The 21,641-nt window shown below is 41.3% G+C and overlaps 1 protein-coding gene across 2 annotated transcripts in view; it reads right to left on the minus strand.

The window, feature by feature from the left end:
• Nucleotides 1-20,903, minus strand: part of Mpp4 (MAGUK p55 scaffold protein 4) — a 39,309-nt gene extending 18,406 nt beyond the window's left edge. The window contains exons 1-12 of one of the 2 annotated variants that reach the window (XM_047545773.1): nt 20,790-20,903; nt 19,891-20,012; nt 17,357-17,434; nt 16,740-16,820; nt 15,481-15,612; nt 14,718-14,799; nt 12,379-12,464; nt 11,067-11,138; nt 10,449-10,645; nt 7,617-7,681; nt 5,807-5,824; nt 2,099-2,137 (exon numbers count right to left, since the gene is read on the minus strand). In XM_047545773.1, the coding sequence (XP_047401729.1) occupies nt 2,099-2,137; nt 5,807-5,824; nt 7,617-7,681; nt 10,449-10,645; nt 11,067-11,138; nt 12,379-12,464; nt 14,718-14,799; nt 15,481-15,612; nt 16,740-16,820; nt 17,357-17,434; nt 19,891-20,012; nt 20,790-20,865 (1,048 nt within the window). In that variant the 5' untranslated portion in view covers nt 20,866-20,903. The remainder of the gene's footprint in view (nt 1-2,098; nt 2,138-5,806; nt 5,825-7,616; nt 7,682-10,448; nt 10,646-11,066; nt 11,139-12,378; nt 12,465-14,717; nt 14,800-15,480; nt 15,613-16,739; nt 16,821-17,356; nt 17,435-19,890; nt 20,013-20,789) is intronic. The other variant, XM_047545774.1, reaches the window with a different exon arrangement.
• Between the last annotated feature and the right edge of the window lie 738 nt (nt 20,904-21,641).

Raw genomic sequence — 21,641 nt, forward strand, 5'->3', positions numbered from 1 at the left:
GGGTAGAGCAGGAGCTTAAAATAAATAAAATAGCAAAAGAGAAGAGAATAAATAAGCCTCAATTTAAAAAGATGCTCAGAGAAGGAGAAAGTGGAATGTCACAGGAAAATCCTAAAGATTGTTGAGTACTGCACTCCTTGCTGCGAGAAGACTTGCAGGTGTGAGAGAGAGGTCCCGCCTGCAGAGCTGGGTTCCACAGGCAGGGGAAGGTGGCAGGGCGAATGAATTCTTGAACAGCTTGACTGAGCATGTTCAGGTGACTGAGAAAGACATGAGAGAAACCAGCTTCCTCATTAGTTAAAACTATCCTTGTTGGCATTTTATTAAGAGATTAAGGATTAAAAAACTAGAATTTATAAGGAGGAAAATTTGAAATATGTAACAATATTACCAATGCACATACCCATGGATCAGACAATGCTACAGCTAAAGTATATGTGTATGAAATGACATATCTATAAAGCTATTCATTGTAACAATGCATATAGTAGAAAAGTGGACACAATTCATATGTACAAATAAGTGATTATATATAATAAGCTTTTTTTTTGGTACCAGGGGCACTTAACCACTGAGCACATCTCCAGCTCTTTATATGCAACTCTCTCTCTTTCTTTCTTTCTTTCTTTCTTTCTTTCTTTCTTTCTTTCTTTCTTTCTTTATTTATTTATTTATTTATTTATTTAGAGAGGGGTCTTCCTAAGTTACTTAGGACCTCACTAAGTTGCTGAGGCTGGCTTCGGTTTTGCCATCCTCCTACCTCACCCTCCCAAGCCACTGGGATTACAGCCCTGCACAATTATGCCCAGCAATAAGTTATTTTTAAAAAGATGACAAGACTCTTTACAAATTAAGATAGGGTCATCTTCAAGCTATAACAAGTTAGCCAGGTGCTGCAGTGCACACCTATAGCCCCAACTACTTGGGAGGATGAAATAGGAGAACTGCGAGTTTGAAGCCAATCTGGGCAATTTAGCAAGACCTTGTCTTAAAGTTAAAAATTAAAATAAAGGACTGGGGATGCAGCTCAGTGGTAGAGTGCCTCTGGGTTTGATCCCCAGTATGTCAAGGAAAAAAAGAAAAGAAAAAGTTAGAAGGCCAGAAACAGAACAGTGTATTTATCATATCATCAAAGGCTGTGTGCATTCACGTTTGGGGAGACAAGATTAAGTGCAGAGAAAGAAAAATATACGTCATTATTTTTTATGCAGAGGATGTCGGGAGGGATACTGAAGAAACTGATGACATTTATTGACTCAATAAGGAAAACTGAATAGGGGAACATGGAAAGAGAAACTTCTTACTGAATATGCTTTTGCAGTTTTTAAATTTTGAACTATGTGAATAGATTATTTAATAAAATTTTCATTAACATCATAGAAAGGAATTGCATATTACCAAGAGTTTGAAAACCAGAATGTGCACTTGGTAAACTAACCACAGCATGAGCACTATTTTGTAGTTGTTCTGGGAAATATACATAAATCTCTGAAAGTTCTTTATTTCTAAAACCTATATTAACCCATAAAACCAACACAAATTCATCTGTCAAGTGAATGTCTTTTCACTAGTTTCCCAGAAAAATCCTAGTGATTCTTGAACCAATCTTAGTACCATGACTAAATTTTTTAAAAAATTATTTTTCAAATTAAAAATAACATGAAATATAGAAATCTAAAAATTTTCATATATTTCTCAAAATTCTGGAAGTCATTATTACCTGTCTATACTAGATTCCACCAGAATATGTTATCAAACTTAATGGCAAAAAATGTGTTTTGCTTTCTACACATTTGGTATCACATATTTTAGGCTATTCGGGTTCCAGGTGTCCCACTGTCTGGTAAGCTGAGTGTTTCCAAGTATTCCTGAGGTCATTTCCAAGATGCAGCTTTCTAGAACACTTTCCAGAAAGTTGGTGGGAGCCTGGAGACATTCCCAAGCTGTGCTTTTTACAAGTGCAGAGCCACAGTAACAGGGGTGGGGTCATTTTACCAGTCACTTCCAGAGGAAGGACCTGTAGGTCCTTCTGCTATCTCTGCTCCAGATAATCTATAACTGAAGTGCTTCATATTCCTTCTGAGTGTAAATCAATTACCTGCTTCCACACATTTCTCATCAATCTTCATGTCATCATCTATAAGACAGCATAGAAAGGAGAATGAGAACTTAATATGTGTCAGCAATAAAAACGGCATTCCCCAAGTAGAGGCTTATGTCAATGAAACTCAAATCACCTTACAAAGTTACTCTTAGAACTATTGCTCCTCTGGTGAGATAAAACGGACACTACTGTATTAGAAGCAAGTGTGGAATGTGGAAGGCAAAATAACATAAAATATTATATTGGAACATTGGATTTTCAGTGCTGGGCAAATTAGTTATCTCTAAGTCATAAATGGGGGTAATAATATCACATAGAATAGATTTGAGATAACGCATGAAAACCCCAGGCACATGGTAAGTGCTCAATAAATGGTAACTGTTTTACCTTTAGCTGAGGTATATATAAGAGAAATGAAAGAATGCAACTTAAAAAACCACTTATCCCAACACTCGAATCCTTCAGCATATGACCCCAGCTGGAAAGTCCATGTCTTCCTTTCATCTCATATGACCGTTAGAGTTTACCACATGTGTCTTCCATTGTGCCTTAGTGTATGCTGTTGCCTGTGCCTATGATGCTTCAAGGTTCATCTCAAACAATGAATGAAATAAATATCCCTTCTCTGAACCTCCATGGCATTTTCTTCCTACTACCTTGAACTTGGACTACTTATTTCTCTTCTTTGCAATGTGACCATTTGAGTGTTTGCCTTACTCAACCTCCTAGAATGTTCCTTGAAAGCAGGCACTGTCTTTCCAGTTTTCACATATTCTACAGAGCTTAGTACAGTGCCTTGCACATAGTAGGTACATGATAAATTATTCATTAATTTGAATTTGCTTTTGAATATCAAAATAGTTGATTTTAAAATGCCTCCTGAGATATTTTTTTCTTTCCGCACTATACATCTTTTGCCTAGCACAGTGCCCAGCACTTCCAGGATACTCAAAACAAATAGTGGATTAATAAATGAGATTTATTCATGTTGACAAAATACAAAGTCTAAGTAACAAGCTGTAATACTACGAAGTAACACTTATCACCACTCTCTTAAAAACCACACCATTCATTAATGTTTTTAAATAAATATGAAACGTGATAAATTTTAAGAAGTAACACTTTCCTGGACACAGGGGGCACAGATAAACAAGTGAGAGAGCTGAGATATTCAGCCCATCATTCAATCCCGACTATTCATTTAGAGATTATTTTCCAGAGTAGCCATTGGTGACAACAGTGAATTCATTCTTTCCCAGGACAAAGCTAGATGGTTTTTTGAAAGCAAATAAAAATGACAATTGTCACTCCTATTTTACAACAAAGGTACAGAGACCAGAAATGATTCTCCAATAATCACGCAAGGATACCTGAGGTTCTTCTGACAGTGACTCTGGGATCTAGGATAGGGGCACTGGTTTCACTCTCCCAAATCAGCAGTTCTACATTAAGCTAGGTTGGGTGCTATGGAATGAATTAGTCCCCACTGTGTTCATATGTCAAAGCACTAGCCCTCAATATGACTGTATTTAGAGATAGGACCTTTTAGAGATAATTAAGGTAAAATGAGGTCCTTGGGTTGGGGCCCAAAGCCAAAAGAACTTATAAGCAGATGCAGACACTAAATATTTGTCTTTCCAAGCATGCACTTAAGAAAGGTCACATGAGCGCACAGTAACAAGTTGGCTGTCTACATGCCAGGAAGAGAGGCCACATCAGAAACCAACCCTGCTGGAACCTTGATCTTGAATTTCCAGGTTCCTGGACTGGAAATTAAATGTCTGTGGTTCAGGCACCCAGTCTGTGCTATCTCATTAGGCAGTTCACGCTAAGAGACAGCTCGCTGAGTCCCACCCCTTCTCAAGGGTCACAGCCAGCCTGACCTTCATAGTGCTGCTGGCGACGTGGCCTTCGGTAGACAAACCTAGGAAAACCCTGGACTTGGCCCTCTTCCACCTCCTTCTGGTCCCCTGCCCGTGTCATATGCCACTCCTGTCCTTGGGGTACACAGGCTGGAGCCTATGCTGACAGATCAATTTTCAAAGATCCCTCTCACGTAGTTCTAGGTCTCCCTTTCCCATTCCAAGGAAGAGAGGTGCATGCCGGCTAAGAGGATTGCTCTTCTCTCCTCTTCTCTCTCCACAAACAGAGAACATCTTGATTTTTTGCTTGTGTGTGTGTGTGTGTGTGTGTGTGTGTCTGTGTGTGTGTGTGACATCATAGTGCCTTATCTGGATGATTGGACCTGGACAAGGGAAGGAGGTAATCACTCAAGGTCCTATTTGCCCCCTGATGCAGGGCCATTCAGATAAGATGGAAGCTACATTGTTTGCAACTTCTGACAAACATTCTTGACTTTCCTGCACCTCAATCTTTTCATCCATAAGATAATAATTGCAGTCTCTCTGCAGTGTATTTTGTTTGCTTTTTTCTCTTTCCCCTTTTTTAATTTGTACATTATAGTTGTACATAATGATGAGACTTTTTTGCTACATATTCATACATGCACACAATATAACAATATAATTTGAACACTGTCGCTCCCCAGCACTTCCCTCCTCCCTTCCGTCCTCCTATCCCCTAGTCCCTTTACTCTACTGCTCTCCTTTTGATTTTCATGAGATCCACACCACCACTATCACCACCCACTCCCTGCTTTCTTTTCCTTTTTCCTTTCTAGCTTCCACATAAAAGAGGAAATATATGACCCTTGACCTTCTGAGTTTGGCTTATTTCACTTAACATAATGGTCTCAAGTTCCATCCAGTTTCCTGCAAATGACATAATTTTATTTTTCTTTATAGCCAAATAAGACTCCATTGTGAATTTATACCACATTTTCTTTAGCCATTCATCTATTGATGGATACCTAGGCTGATTCCATGGTTTGGCTACTGTGAATTGTGCTGATATAAACATGGGCATGCATGTATCACTGTAGTAAGGTGACTTTAACTCTTCAGGGTAAATACTGAGAAGGGGTATCACTGGTTCCTTGACTAGGCTTTTGAGGAACTTCCATACTGATTTCCATAGTGGCTGTACTAATTTACAGTCCCACCAACAGTGTGAAGGTGTTTCTTTTTCTCCTACATCCTCTCCAGCATTTATTATTGTTTGAATTCTTAATGACTGCCATTCTGACAGGTGTGAGATGAAATCTCAGTGTGGTTTTGATTTGCATTTCCCTAAGTGCTAATGGTATTGAACATTTTTCATATACTCATTGGTCATTTGTATACTCATTTCTTCAAGAAGTGTCCATTTAGTTTGTTTGCTCATTTATTAATTGGGTTATTTGGTTTTTTTGGTGTTAAGTTTTTTGAGTTCTTTATGTGTTCTAGATATTAATCCTATGTCAGAAGAGTAGCTTGTAATGATATTCTCCCATTCCTTCCCTGCAGGGTATTTTTTATAAAACACATCAAAGGCAGTTGAAACAAGACATCTGACTAGTTTCACAACTCTTACTGAGTTCTTACCATGTACTGTATTAGACTCAGACTTGTGTATAAATGTTACTGCTCTTTCCTTGATTCCTCTCAGCATTAGGATAGTTATACTTTGTGTGCTAGCACACTACTAGGTACATAGGAGGTTTAAAAAATAGCTGAACTGAATTGAAGTGAATTTTTAAAACTAGAAGAAATTTCTAGGAGACTTTGGGTATAAGTTTCTCTCCCCGACCCCCAAATGTCTTACCTTCTTCCATAGAAATCACTGGTATAGACAAATGATTGAAGCAGAAAAAAAAAAAATGGAACACAATGGTTTATGCTCTCATCTTGCAGATTAATTTACATTAAGGAAAGCAAAGTGCCAACATTATTGTAATTGATCTTCTAGAAATTCAGTGGAGACAGTATCAAATGATAAATGACCACCTCATAGAAACCAACACATTTGTGAGCCTGGTTAGAAATGAGAATCTCCCTGCTTCTGACAACTCTCATCACCTTTCATCCCAATAAGTTGTATGAGGGTCACAGTCGACTCATTTCTGTATCAATGCTCTTAGTTCAGCATTTTTTAGGAACTCAAATCTTGAATGGAAGGAAGAAAGGAATGAAAAAAAGAAAAGGAAAGGGGGAAGGAAGGAAAGAGGGAAGGAAAGAAAAGCAGATGACAACAAACACATTTTCAGTAAATAACTTAATAATCTTCAAACTACCATAGGCCAGGAATATTTCAACACCCTTGAGTAAACTACCTATACCTCTTCAATTAGTAGCTTGTCCCTGAGATTTCTTTTCTCCCATGGGAAGATTTAAGCAGAGTTAAAGATATAAAATAATATCTATTGCAGCCTCATCTACAACAGTTAAAAAGAAATAACCTAGTAGTTTAAAATATGATCACACTCCATCAGAAACATACCCTGTGAGAGGTACCCCATTAAGTCATGGCTCCAGACCTGGTTTCTATACTCAGGAATGTGTGAAGAGACTAATAGGGTGGTGTAAACTACTTTCAGTATAACTGAAAATCTACTATAAATCACACTTAGGCTACAGGAGCAAATTACATGCCAACCAGTAGTCGTACAAGTTATCAGACACTATTTAGATACTCTAATTACCATCTCCATGTGCCATCGATTAATGAAATAGGAAGGTGAATAGAGAATTTTTCAAATCTAGATTGGTTTAAGAAAAAAAAAAGTTTTCTCAGGGACTAGGGATGTAGTTTACTGGCAGGGCATCTGCCTGGCATATGTGGGGCCCTGAATGTGATCCCTAGCACTGCACAAACAAAACCAAACAGAAAAGAAAAAAGAACTTTTTTAAAACCGGGGCAAAACAACTAAAGTATCACTCTTAAGACTATGTCATGAAAAATGTTTCTGATAGGATGTTGAGTTAAAAAGAGGTCAGAAGCTTTTGCAGCAACTGTGAAGTGTGTTCACTCCTGAAAGATATGTGAAAATACTGTCAGTGAGGAGTTATATGAGTGTTTTCTTTCAAGAATAGTTCTCATCATATCTTTTCAATACAAAATTCTAGCAAAACCTAATTTTCAGCTAGGAGAAGTGAGAAATAATAAAAATGGGTGAGGGTTTGCCATGGGGATGTCAAAGCTCTTGGTCCTGTTGTCTGCTCTGGTGCTCTTTGAATCTCCCGTGAGCCCTCCCTTCCTTAATCCTTTCCTAGGAGCCACCAGAGGGTCATTTCTGAGGGCTTCACTCTGCAGGCTGCAGCTGGCCTCTGCCCCATCCTAGGACGGCCTCCCACTGTCATGGCCCCCTTTATTAAGACCATAAGTAGTTCCCAAGTAAGTGCCACCATGGATCTCTACTTCCATTTGAATAGTATTGTCTAGCAACAAACTGCATTCATTAGGAAAAATTTGGCCCCCTGTTTAGTCATCTAAAGCACATGTGACCATCAACAAAGGAGATTATTTGGAGCAGTGGGAACATTCAGAGGTCCTCTCTTGGGCAGGAAGTCTGCCCTGGAGAGAGGGAGCAGGCTTCCCCAGATGCACCTGTTGGGTCTGAGGTGACCACACTTACATGTGTTTGATTTGAGACAGGTATGAGGCTGGTATGGCTGAGACCACCAGAATTCCCGTTGTTTCCTATGCAAAAAGAGAAAGCAGAGACTTTGAAAGACTCTGCTTTGAAAGCAGAGCTAAGTCATGTAGTGTCAGTGTCTGCACAGTGGCTAATGACTGCACCGAACATGGATGTGAGCAGAGATGCCCCAAAGGGCTCCTCTCATGGTTTAGATATGGTGTCCTCCAAAAGCTCATGAGTGAGACAACGAAAGAAGGTTTGAAGGAGAAATGATTGGGTTAAAGCCTTAACCTAATCAGTGATTTAATCCCTAATGGGATTAACTGAGTGGTAACTGGAGGTGGGTGGGGCGTGGCTAGAGGAGATAGGCATTGGGGATGTGGCTATGGGGTATATATTTGTATCTGGTGAGTGGAATCTCTCTGCTTTCTGACCACCATGCAAGCTGCTCTCCTTCACCACACTCTTCCACCATGATGTTCAGCCTCTCCTTCAGCCCCAAGGAAGGGAGCCAGCCTTCTGTGGACTAGGACCTTTGAAACCATGAGCCCTCAAATAAACCTTTCCTCCTCTATAATTGTACTGGTAGGGTCCTTTAGTCAGAACAGCAAAAAGCTGACTAAAACAGCTCCTGGCAGGGCTCCAGCACACCACTGTGCATGGCCCTTCCATTGTGCCTGGGTGCAGTGTGTCCTTGTCCTCACTGCCCTTTCCAGATCAATTTCCATTTTCCTTAAGAGCCCCCACTTTGAACATCATCCCCCATCACTCCTGGCTGCTCCCATGCTCTTCATACTGCTCAGCTGTAATCCTCGATGGTTTTATTAAGCATATAAAGGCCCCTTCTGACACCCTGGCTTCTCTGGTTCTTGATCTTTTATTGTTTTTTCAATGACCTCCCTCAGCCTCCCTCAGCCTCCTGCCTCCCAGTATCTTAAAGTAGACCTGTTAATACCAATAACTAGTCTCTCCATAATTTCAATTTCTAGTATCCTTTTTTCTTACCAACACCTCCCATCTTTGAAACTCCAATTATCTATTGACCCTATAGGGACCTAAAATCTATTAATCTTATTTTCTTTTTATGGATCCTTACCTGCTTAATTTCCTCATCTTCCTCCTTAACAATTTAAATGCCATGGTCCATTACTTCTCTTATCCCCTTTCTTAATTTGCAGTTAAGTCTATCCCTCTGTCTAATCTGGACCTACAGCCCAGAAACTGACCTGAAGCACTTCAGATTGGTGACCTTTAACCTTAAGTGGACCCTTAATGCCAATCATACTATATTGACCTAGTTCATTTACTCTCCAGCTCTCATAGAAACTTTTCCACTTTCCCCTTCTCAACATCTCCTTACTCACCCTACTCTTAGCTCATGACTTTGCTTCTCATTTCATACTCTCCCACCACTCCCAACTGTGCTCTTCTTTCCAGTCACTTGCCCTATGGATGAACCGTCTCTCATCCTATATCAGGATGACCCCACTTCTTAAACACTAGAGCGTATCTCCTTCTGCTGTTCAAGGACCTCAGCAATAGCAATCCTTTCTCCTGTGACTTAAAAAAATTTCCCCTTATTGGATTTTCCCCTAATATTATTCATTCCATCTAAAAATTCTCTCACATAATTCTACTTTCCTCTCTCTATATATTTCTCCATTGCTCTACTCTGCTTTATACCAAAATGTCCCCAAACATTTTTCATGCTTATTGTCTTCAGTTTCTTCAAATACCTTTCTAACAAGGATTTTGGCCCCATCCCTCCACTAAAATTGCTGCATCAAGATCATCCATGACCTCCATGTTGTTAAATCCAAGGTCAGTTCTCAAACCTCTTGGCAGCAATCCATAGAGTCAATCAGGACACCGTACGGTCTGAACTTTCACTCTGCCTCAAAGGTTACTCCTTCTCAATCTCCTTTACTAGTTCATTTTCTTCTTCTTGATCTTTAACACTGGCTGAGCCTTGAACTTCATCTTTCTATTTTTACTCACTCCCTAGGTGATTTCACCAAATCTCACAGCATGAGATGAGGGTCAGGGGTTGAGATTAAGTAGCTGAGGGCTCAGTTCAGCCTCAAAAGATTAATACTTTTTATTTTAGTTCAGGCTTCTTTAACAAAATACCATGAACTGGATAGTGTTTTTTTGTTTGTTTGTTTGTTTGTTGTTTTTTTCTTTTGTGGTGCTGGGAATTGAACCCAGGGCCTTATGTTTGCAAAGCAAGCACTCACCAACTGAGCTATTCCCCAGCCCCTTAGATAGTTTACAAACAATAGAAATTTATTTTATCACTGTTCTGGAGCCTGGAAGGTCTGGTTTTCAAGGCACCAGCAGATGTGGTATTTGGTGAGGGCGACTTTGAGCTATCCCTCACTTGGTAGAAGGGGGAAAACAAGCCTCTTCCCTGGGTTCTTTTATATGGACACTAATCCCATTCATAAGGGATTGATCCTCATGACCCAGTCACCTCCTAAAAATCCCACCTCTTCATATTATTGCCTTGGGAATTCAGTTTCAATGCATGAATTGGAGATGAGGGCAAAACATTTAGACCATAGCACTTGTTAAGTTTAATTTGGTTTCCCAAACACTCTTCTCTCTTTTCCATCTGATACAATTATTCTGGTTCACTTAGTATTTAAGATGCTTAGAGTACATCAATAAATTAAATAGAACAATAAAAAAATAAATAAATTGGCATTTGGATTTATAAGCCGTGTGTGCGTGTTTGTCCTCTTTGTTTCATGTTAACTTCACTAACTGAAACTTGCAGGTCTTTCCTGATGGCCCAGTTCTGAGTCCAGGAAGGAAGACCTTACTTACCTCTTCAGAAGGTGGTTAGAAGGGATTAGCCCAGCACAGGCAGCAAGGTCTGAGATTTTCCGGGCCTGCCACCAGAGGGCATCATTCTGGTCCACAATCTGGAGAATGTCTCCCTTCTGGAAAGGCAATCCGGCGTCCATGCAGGGGATGGAGGGATCCTCCTGTGGCCAGTAATCGGTCATGGCTCGAACATAAACCTGATGGCAGGTGCATAATGGTGCCATCAGAAGAGCCTTGTCCTTTGGCTGTCAAGATTTAAAATTGCTTTCCCTCTTCCACGCACTGGTTCCATCTTTCATCTCCACCCTCACCGAAGCCTCCTGAACTAAGTACTATGAAAAAAAAAAGTGTCTGGAGGAATAGCTGCTCTGAAACGTTTGTTCTCAAATTTTCATCGTTTTTGAGGTTACTTCTTAACTTTGTGGCACCCCATCTCCTTTTATTGTGCTTCTTTACTCATTTGTCTCTTAATTCATCAGTACTGAAAAGTATTCAGCCCAGTATTGGACACATGTCCAGAACAGTGTAGAGGATAGGGACGTGATACATCATGTGGAATCAGTGTTATTATTTGGGGACTCACTGTGCGCAAAGACTGAAGGTTCGGTAAGCTCTTACCATCTTCTGACTATTCACAGGAGGGTCAGAAACTGGAACCACCTTGAACATGATTGTGCTGCGAGACATGGCCTAGAAAATGACATGGGGGAGAATGACAAGTCATGGAGTCAGCAGGATGGCTGGAATTTGGCAGGTGCAGTCACAGCTGAAGGTGTCCAGGACTATGGTGACATCCCCCATAGTAACCTTCACAAGACTCAGCAGCAGTCACCATCCAGGAATGAAAAGAAATTAGGAATCTGTTTGGCTGTGCATCTGTCTAGCTGCAGGGCTGTGGAGTCACTGGTTGCTAAATTCACGCCCTTTCCCAGGGGCCCTCCATCTCTGCAAGGTTTCCTTCCCACAGGCCCTGTCTGACTCTTTCCCTCCTCATGTCTGTGATTTGGAGTACTTCAAACTCCCTTTGTGGCACCTTATGTGCCACACAGAATCTTGTAACTGTAACCTTTTTATATCTTTCCTCCTCTCAGTCTCTAAACCATTACTGTGCAAGCCTAGGGTTCTCCCAGTTACCCAGTTTGAGAATCACTGGTACATGTACTATACAGTAACCAGTCTCGGGTGCCACAGTTGGGGTGTACATTGGGGAGATTGATGGGGCCATGCTGCTTTGGCTAGTTAATGCTGGACTGTGATTCAGGGAAGGGGCTAAGAGGTAGGAATGAAAACTTAAGAGAGACCAAAGGCTCATAGAATCAGATTATGAATCCCCAGCTCCAACCATGAAAGAAGATGGGCATGGACAAGCAAGGATGCCCTCCTTCCTATATTCTCTAGTCACACAGGGACTTCTTTCTCCCCTCAAAGTTGCCCCAGAGAAAGAGGTTAAGCAGATTCCAGCTGCATAAACATGTTAGGGGAGGGCTGGACTGGTGGCTCAGTGGTAGAGCGCTTGCCTAGAATATACAAGGCCCTGGTGCAATCCCAGCACTGCCAAAAACAAAAGTGAGGAGAGCAGGCAGCGGTGGTGTGCTCGGGTTCAAGCTCTCCTCCATAGCCTCACTTTGCCCATCCAGGCTCAGTTTCCAATGGAGAAACCAGGTGACTGGAGACCTGAGCTGGGGACCTAATGGTTCCCTAAAGAGCAGTTTAGTAGGGGTATTTCCCAGCCAGGGCCAGAATTTCTGGGGGTAAAGAGGACTGTTAATGAACTACATGGCAACAGACAAGATCTGCGGGCCTGGAGACAGGAAGCCGCCGAGAGGGACCCAAATCTCACCACATTATAGTGCACACACCTAGGCTTGATGGACCCAGTGCTTCAGCTTTTCACTAAGTCATGAACAAAGAACAAAGAGAAGACAGTTACCAGAATATGGATCACTTGCTCAGGGTCCAGTCCCTCAACAGAGACTCCATTCACTTCCACCAGTTTGTCTCCAGCATATAACAGCCCTAGGCAAACAGGAACACAAAGAAAAGGTACAAAAAAAAAAGAAAAAGAAAAAAATGAGGTTGCCATCTCTAAATTTATAAGCAAACTCACTAGCCCAACCATCCTCTAAACATTTTAAATAAAAAGCAAATTGTTTATTTCAACTTATACCAGCATAGAAATCTGTGAGCATGCCAATTTTCTACCTTTTTTCCAAGGCTAGTGGTGATGTTTTTATTTTTGCTAATCTGATATAAAATGGAGCAGAGCATTCGTAAGAAATAGCACTAAAATTAAAAATGTCATGGTCATGAATAAATGATAAAAGAAAGAGGTGTGTGTGTGAGGGTATTTTCAGAAGAGAAATGTGGAGAAATTCAGGGATTAAGATTAGACCTTGCCAAAATAAGTCATTCCCCAAAAACCAAAGGCTGATATGTGTATGCTGATCCATAATGTGGTGGGGGTGCTGGGGAAGAATGAAGGAACTTTGGACAGGGCAGAGAGGAGTGAGGGGAGAGGAGGGGGTATGGGGGTGGGAAACATAGTGGAATGAGTTGGACACTATTACCCTATGTACATGTGTGATTGCACAACTGGTGTGATTCTGCATCATGTACAGCCAGAGGTATGAGAAGCTGTGCTCCATTTGGGTACAATATGTTAAAATGCATTCTGCCGGCATATATAACTAATTAGAACAAATTTAAGAAAAAAGAATCCACTAGCATAAAGACAATTTTCTGTTATAGAAAAAAATGTCAAAATGTTGATTAATTTTGATGTATCAACCAACTCAGCCCTAAATATAAAGATTTTATTCAAATCTAGGACTGGGAAGAAATGGGTTTGACCAAAGCAGACTCTAAATACTGAATATCTCTATTCAACTCATGATGTAGCTCCATTAAAGGGTCAGCTATTCTTATTTTTTAAAAAAAAGAAATATATTCCTAGTTGTACATTAAAGATATTTCATTGAAATTTTTTCAGAGGTTTGGTAAAATATTCTAAAAAAAAAATTAGACCTTGACATTAGAGGTTAGGAAGGACAGAGGAGAGCAGGAGCAGAGGGAGGTTAGACAACAGGTACCCAAACAGAGCTCCAATGCTCTACAGCACAGTAGGATGACTGTATTTCACAACAATTTATTATACATTTTATAAAAGACTAGAGGAGAGGAGTTCAAAGTTTCCCAACACAAAGAAATGATAAATCTTTAAGGAAAAGGAAATGCAAATTACCCCCATCTGATCAATACACATGTGTACATGAATTGAGTTATGACACTGTACCTCCTTGATATAGTTATTATGTGTTAATTTAAAAAAAAAAAAAAAAAAAAGGAGCCGGGTGTAGTAGTGCATGCCTGTAATCCCAGCAGCTCAGGAAGCTGAGGCAGGAGGTTCGCTGGTGCAAGGCCCAAAGTAACTGAGCAAGACCTGTCTCAAAATAAAAAACAAAAAGGGCTGGGGATGGGGCTCAGTGGTTAAGCGCTCCTGTGTTCAATACCCGGTACCAAAAAAAAGGAAAAGAGAATGAAGCCTCGAGAAATATGAGTCAATCAGGGGAACTGTCATGACCTCATGGAGAAGAAACCAAGGGTGACAAGATGTCAAGAAAGGTGTCGATGGCAAATGTGGCACAGCAGGAAAAACGAGGCTGAGGATGAGGGAGGGGTCCCCAGGGACCTAGCAATTGGGAACTCCTCAGTATTTGCCAGAAAGATGTTGGGGTATAAGCCACGAGTGGTTTCTGAGGAACTGTGGATGCCTGAACATGAGGCGGCAGGTGAAGAAATACTCATTTCAGAAGCACATCAGTGAAAGGAGGAAAATGCACTTCACTGTAGAAAGAGCAAACAGAAGGCATTTCAAGATGTAATTTGTAAGCAGAAAGGTCAAAAAGCTGGGAATATGGAATCAGGCACTCGAATCCTGACTTAAACTATGTAACCTTGATCAAGTGAGTTACTTCATCTCTGTGACCCTCTGTTTCTTCTTCTATGAAATGGCATGATAATGTTAGGCTATGATGAGAGTGGAAACTGAGAGAACTTTTATATGGTGCCTAGAATGGAAGGGACTTATGGAAGGAGGGAAGTGGGATTTTCCTGGAATATCTGTTCCTTCTTTCTTTGCTGCTCTAACTAAGCCATGGAACTTATAAAAGCCCTGACCTGCTAGGAGAGGGGGCTCCTCTGAAAAGAGAGCACACAATCAAGGCTTTTCTGATTTTCTACTCACACTTGTACCCTGCCGCTCTTGCTTACCACTCCTCTCCACCAGCCCTCCATGGATGACCCTGGCCACCAGGATGTCTCCTGTCATCTCGTGGCGCTTGATCGTAGCTCCCTAGAGAGAAAATAAAATGGGATCCCTCTTTTATCTAGCATGGCCACTTTTCTGGTGGCTTCCTTCAATCAATGCAACTCTGGCCTTTCAGACAAGGATCTTTATACCAACCAGTGAGAGAGGAGCCACACAGTGTCCCATAGCCTGTCAGTGACGCCAGGCCATCAACAAAGGACAGTCCATTCCACCTTGGCCTTGTGAGGTTGCCATACAATCACATAGACACAAAAGAATATTTAGATCCTTCCAAAGATAAAGAAAGTTCCCATGATAACAACCCAACTGTAAGGACTACTCCTTGAAAATCAAATCAATGCCTTCCCATTAACAAAGCTTCCCATTAACAAAGGACAAAATTTAGGCAAGTACATTGGAACTGAGCTAAATATGAGCACAGGTCAGAAAACTGAATAATTAAATTAAAAATATATATGTCTGATTTCTACAAAATAAGTCTTGTAAGACTTGTCTTATTTTTCAAAAAGGAAAAAATGCTACGCAGAAATCATTCCATAGCAAAACTTCATAACATGCCATGTGTCTAAAATCGCAGGCAAAATCAGACAGTTCACTGTACCATTACCATCGCCCTGTGCACGCCACCGACAAGCATACCGCCCAGGTGACTATTGGATTAACCCTGGTATGGTCCTAAAGGAAAAGATGGCATGACTTCCTTACCAGGGGCTGCTGGTTTTTCACCAAGCAAACAATCCTCATCGCCTCCTCGCTCTCAGGGATATTGTCCGGTAGTGGAGGAAGAAGGGGCTCAAAATCTTTCTGAGCTACTGTGTCGTGGGCACTGAGCAAGGCCTGGGAACAGGGAAGGAAAGGTGAACCAATGTCACTCACGGGACACATGCCCCTAGAAGATGGTGACTCTACACTGCACGAGACATACGGCGGAGAAAACCAACACACAGAGGCACAGTTCTGAGCAAGTCAATCCTCCCGGTGAGTCTTCCATTTAGAGGTAAGGAAACAAGCCACCAAGAGGTTAAGCAATGTTGAATATTCTTTCATTTTGGGGAAGATGAGTTATTTTACCACATTCTGATTTCCTGGGAGCCCAAGTAATCCAAAGTGCTCCTATGGAGTTTGGTCTACAAAACAACTTGTATAGTATTTTATCTAATGAAGGCAGAATGAGGACAGTAATCAAAACATCTAGTGAGTTTAATTTGTTAGTAACACTCAAGGGCCCATGTGGAACAGAATGAGGTAAACTAGTTCCTGGTTTAGGGTGGGTCAGAGAGTTCTTCTAATGGCCACCCAAACTTTCATTTCACCAGGTGGGAGGCTGTTGCCATTTTTCAGCCTGACTGACACTGGTAGACACACAGGCTTTAGTTGGAACTCAAAGGAAAGTTCTCTGTGTAGGCTGTGCTGCTGTATGTGATGATCCGTGGTTATCTTGTGAACCCTGAATTCCAGGACTCCAAATGCAGTCCTTCTCTTAAAGTTGCAATTTGCTGATAAAGTGATCTCAAAATCTGTAAGTCCTAAGAGAAGATTTCTGTTGTGCAATCAAAATGTTTTTCATACAGCTCCTCATGGGGGTTAATCCTCATTGCACTGTATATTCCAAATATCTTCACACACTATACCCCAAATTCAAATCATTCCTAAGTTGGAAAGAAAGTGTGGAGGTTAACTAGAAGCTCCTCTGATTCGCCCCCCAGAATTTTTACAGGAATGATTGCTTTGTAGGGGAAACAAGACCCCATGGAAAGTTCTGGATGCCTCCTGATAATTACAACAGGTTTGGCTCTATGACTGAAAAAACTGAATCCCACATCTTCAACTGCAATCTGTTGGTCACTTATGTACAATAATAGAACATCTATTCGGAGAGCACATTTTCTGCCCCATTTAGTCATTCTCCCCAGCCTTGTCTGTGTGCCAGATGGCATACCTTATCTATTTTAGCAAGCACTTGCCTTATAGTGCGGAGCCTGGAGAATTTGTCTTAGCTCCTGGATCTCAGGGGAATTAGGGATGTCACGTAACAGCTCTATTACCTGATTCATGGAAAAGCATAAGTGATAAATTCTTAACATTTTTTCACCACTTAGTCAATCCCACCCAGTCTGGATAACAGCTTCACTGATTAACATGAAATTGGAGCCTTCTTTTTTATCTTTAAAATCAGGGCCTCATCAATAATCAGAGACGTATTAAGGTTGAAGTGTACATTAAACACCCATGTCATACAGGGAGGAGACAGTTGGGTAGTTGAGACTGGAGTTCAGAGAAAGGGTCCAGGCTAGAGAGAGAAACTGGAGAATCATTACTGTAACTTACTTTGTTTATACAGGGTAAACAGAGTTTAAAACTTAGGGGGAAAGAGAGAAATGATGGACACATACTAAAAATGTGGGGGTGATTAATTTGAGGAGATATCCAGCCAATCTCCTTCACTAAAGTTCAATTAAAAACAATTATAATATGCATGATCATCTCTCAGACTTTTCCAATAGATCCTTTAATTTGCTTTAAAAAAGCACTAGAGGAAAAGGGGCATCCATCAGAGCTCTGTAGAGTAAAATCCCCTTACCTCGCAGGATAACTTCTGTGCGTGGGGTGTGGCGGGTACAAGTTTCTTTTCTTTAAACTCCTGGAGGCAGTCATAAACCTGCAGATGGGTGAGGTGGAGAACTGAAGTTAATAACGTACACGACCATTCACATTTTGGATCTAAGACTCTCGAAGGAAAGAAACAGCCAGGGAAACCGTGCAAGCAGCTGAATAGCAGGATGTGAGTTGGTCTTTGATAAGGGGTGTCTCTAGTTTGCCAAAGAGAAATGAACTCAAGTCATGGGTCCAGCGTCCTAATTATTGGTTGACATAAGTCAACTGAACTTCCAAGCAATTTTACTGGGAAAAAAAAAAAGCCAAATTTTGACCCTTCTTATACAAGAGTAAAAGTAAATTTTCCAGGGCTGAGATCAATAGGGATTGGTACATGATGCACATGGGGTATCTCAAGGGAGGGGCTCTGTGGGACCAGAGACCTGTGAGGATTTCTGTTCAGGGAAACCAGCTATGTGACTCTGAGAGGCCAACCCAGGTCCTGAAGAAGAGACCCAGGAACACTATATTTATCTGTCCTTTGCTCTGATCTTTGGGGCTGTTTTACATGCCTCCCTTAATTTTCCAGTACAAGTTCATTTATAAAAAATTCCAACCTCATCTCTGCGGATCCTTAGGAATTTTTTTCTGACCCAGGATGTAGGGCTCAGGCTGAGTTGATAAAGCCAAGCTCCATACTGCAGTTCTTAATTTTATTTGAGGAACTGAGTTTTTCTTAGAGATGGAGAAACAAGGCCCAAGGGGCCAGCTCAGCCCAGCCTTTTTCCACCAGGTCTGTGATGATCCTGCTGCCTGGGCTCTCCCTAGAGACCAGCATTCAGTGCACTTGGAAATGATCAAGGCTGATGGATGGATGCTAGAGCACAAAGCACAAAGCCCTGCCAAGTGGGCAGCAAGGACAACACCCATGAGGAAACCACACTCCCATCTTAGCTGGTTCGAGGGGAAGGCCTGCTTGACACCAAGGGCTTTGGAACAAGCGAGGCAAGAACTTCTTTGTTTGTGTGAAAGATGTTGCCACTTCAATTTTAAAGAATATAATATTACCATGCATCCTACGACGGACCACAACCCACACTTAAGAGAAACACCCACGTGAAAATGACTTCAAGAGGGTTTTTCTTAATAATAGGATTTGTTCAGAAAAACAAAATTATAGTAGTAGCATTGCCTATTACATAGTGCATGAAATTTAGCCAAATTAAAAAAGAAGAAACCTAGGGTAAGAAGATGTTAAGATACCCAAAATGAACATGGATGTCTTATTTCCCAATTTTAAAAAAGAGGAATAATTTTTAAACACATATATATTATGTGTGTGTGTGTGTATATTCCAGGATTGACCTCAAGGACAAATGATTATAGAATCATTTGATTATAGAATCAAAGATTATCAGATCTTTTCTCTTGCTTTCTCTCCCCCTGACTCACTTTCTTTCTCTTCCTTGCTTTCCACACTCTAGCGTGCGCCCTTTCTCTTTTCTTTCTCTTTTCCTCTCATTTTCTCTCTTATCCTGCAGGAAGACACTCTGTTTGCTTAATAAACTCCCTTATGTGAAAAAAAAAAAAAAAAGAATAACTGATAAGGTGATGCTAATGGCCATTGTGGCAGCTTTGTGATCCCAGGCTCTCTGCAAGAAAAAGAGTTGTGGGCTATTATGGCTTGGATCTGTTGTGACTTGATCTTCAGCTCATGTGCTGAAGGCTTGGTCCCCAGGACAGTGGTGTTAATGGCTGGGCCTTTGGGAGAAGACTAGATCACAAGGGCTCCAATCCCAACAGTGGATTCATCCACGATGTTCTGCCTCACCACAGACCCAGAAGCAACGAAGTCAAGCGACTGTGGACTGAAACCTCTGAAATGAACCAAAATAAATAACTCCTCCTTTAAGTTGATTTCTCTCAGGTATCTTGTCACAGTGGCACAAAGCTGACTAACACAAGGGCAGAAAAGAAAGGAGCTGCCATATTCTTTTCCACCTATTTCAGTTCCTTTCAAAGAAACTTCTCTGAGGACAACCGTCTAAGAACTTTTTTCATGTTGAAATTTCCTGCCGAGGGACAAGTAAGGCCACTGGGTAAGTAGTTGCTATGGTCTGAAAGTGATCCCCCACCCTGAATGCACAGGTTGCAATCCGCACCCCAGGGTGATGGTATTAGGAGGTGGTGCCTTGGGAGAGAATGAGGTCATAAGGGCTCCACCTTCAAGAATGGGATTAGCATCCTCGTAAATGAGGCAGAAGAGACCCCCTCGCCCCTTCCACCATATGAGGTCACAGCAAAAAGATGGCCTTCTGTGAACCAAAAAGTGGTCCCTCACCAGACACCAAATCTGCCAGCGTATTGATCTTAGACCTCCCAGTCTCCAGATCTGTGAGAAATAACTTTGCTGCTTATGAGCTCTCCAGGCTGTGGCATTTTGTTACAGAGCCTGAATGGACGAAGGGAGTAGTTTTACCCAGCCAGTTAGCAAAGACCTGCAAGCCACAGAGTGCTCACCTTTAGCAGGGCCTGCAGCCACGGGGAGTGCAGCAGGTCGTACAGGAGGCACACTCCGTTCACATCTCGGCTATAGAACAGGCTCAGCTCCTGCAGCACATGCCTCAAGATTTGGGAGAGGCCTAGGAAAGGGAGAGGACAGAGACTGGTGGGTGGGGAAGGCCAGAAAGGTCTGTATATGTGAAAGGCAGCTGGTCATGGGGTCAACTTCTGAAAGCCCCATGACCATCAGGAAACCAGTTTCCTTGTGACCCAATGAGAATATGCTGGATTTCTTACAGGGTTGTGGCTAACATTAGATGAAACGGCTCATAATACTCAGAAGATATCATAAGAGTAATGTGACTGCTTCCCCCTCCTTCATCTTACTAGCCTGTGGTTTAAATTCCTGGATCCTCTTTCTCACATTCAAACATGGAGTCCTTTGTTTTTACCCTTCCTGAAAATTCTTATTGAAAGTATTACTGAAAAATTCTTAACTCCCAATAAGGTTTTAATACAAATCTCAGTATTCTACTGAGTAAAAAGTCTAAGTAGGCTTTAGTGATTGCTTGATATTTTTCCCCACAAGTGTATTTATAAAAATTCTGTTTTTTTTTTTTTTTTAGTGATATTTTGAATGTGAACAACTTGTGCAGTTCTCAGTTTTACATAAAGCATTGTGGGATGGTAGGAGGGTGGGTCTGATCTACCATGTCAGTTTCTTTCCTTCCTGCCTTGAATATTGCTCCCAATCTTAGCACTAGCAGTTGTGGTAGGCTGATTGAAAGTGTATAGCAAGTTCCCTGTGGGGGTGACAGTAAATCTGTTAGAATTTCTGCCCGTGCATGGATCCCGTGTCTCAGTGATGTTATGTGGCCTTTCTGGTCTAGCGAGGGAACCCTGGTGGCGATGCGTACCATTACGTGGCTGGGTTGCAGTGGAGAGCTTCCTGTCCCGGTCTGGTGGATCTGCTCCTTTGTCTGACTGTATCATCCTCCCTGCCAGAGCTTCCAAAAGGAGTTCGGAACTAGGAAGTGGATCATAAACACTCAGAGTTCACGCAATCACACTGGCCACACGCCTGCAGGAATATATTTTCAACAGCATTTATTGAGCAAGCCAGGTATTGTGCCACACACTGGGTACACATCAAATAAAATGTGATCTTAAAGACAGTGGAATGAATCGGACATAACTTTCCTATGTTCATATATGAATACACCACCAGTGAAACTCCACATCATGCACAACCACAAGAATGGGATTCTAATTAGAATACATTATACACCATGTATGTATAACATATCAAAATGCATTCTACTGTCAGGCGTATCCAAAAAGAACAAATTTTAAAATTACTAAAAAATACACAAATATAATGCAGTCTTGCCCTGCGGCAAATTAACCATTACCAGCTGTGTGAAAGAGCAAACTACTATTTCAAAAAGTACTCCCACTATCCACCCCCCCTTTTTTTTCAGCAAGTGGCAATGTTTATATTTATCTTCCACTGATTTGCCTCATTGATTTTACCCATCATTCAAAGCTCCGACGGGTCTCCCCTGGCCTCAATGCACGTACATGCCCTGATTCTTATTTTGCACCTTACAAAATAAGGTTCTTCATTACGGTTCTTCATTAAAAAAAATAATAACTGATCACAATTGTACAATGCAGTTAGAAGACTTACCTGAATTCATATGCTCTGGATTACTGCCGAGGCAGACTCAGAATTTACAGACAACATAATAATGTTTTTCTAGATTGCC

This window comes from Sciurus carolinensis, chromosome 3, assembly GCF_902686445.1.
Source record: "Sciurus carolinensis chromosome 3, mSciCar1.2, whole genome shotgun sequence".
NCBI classification, from domain to species: Eukaryota; Metazoa; Chordata; class Mammalia; order Rodentia; family Sciuridae; genus Sciurus; species Sciurus carolinensis.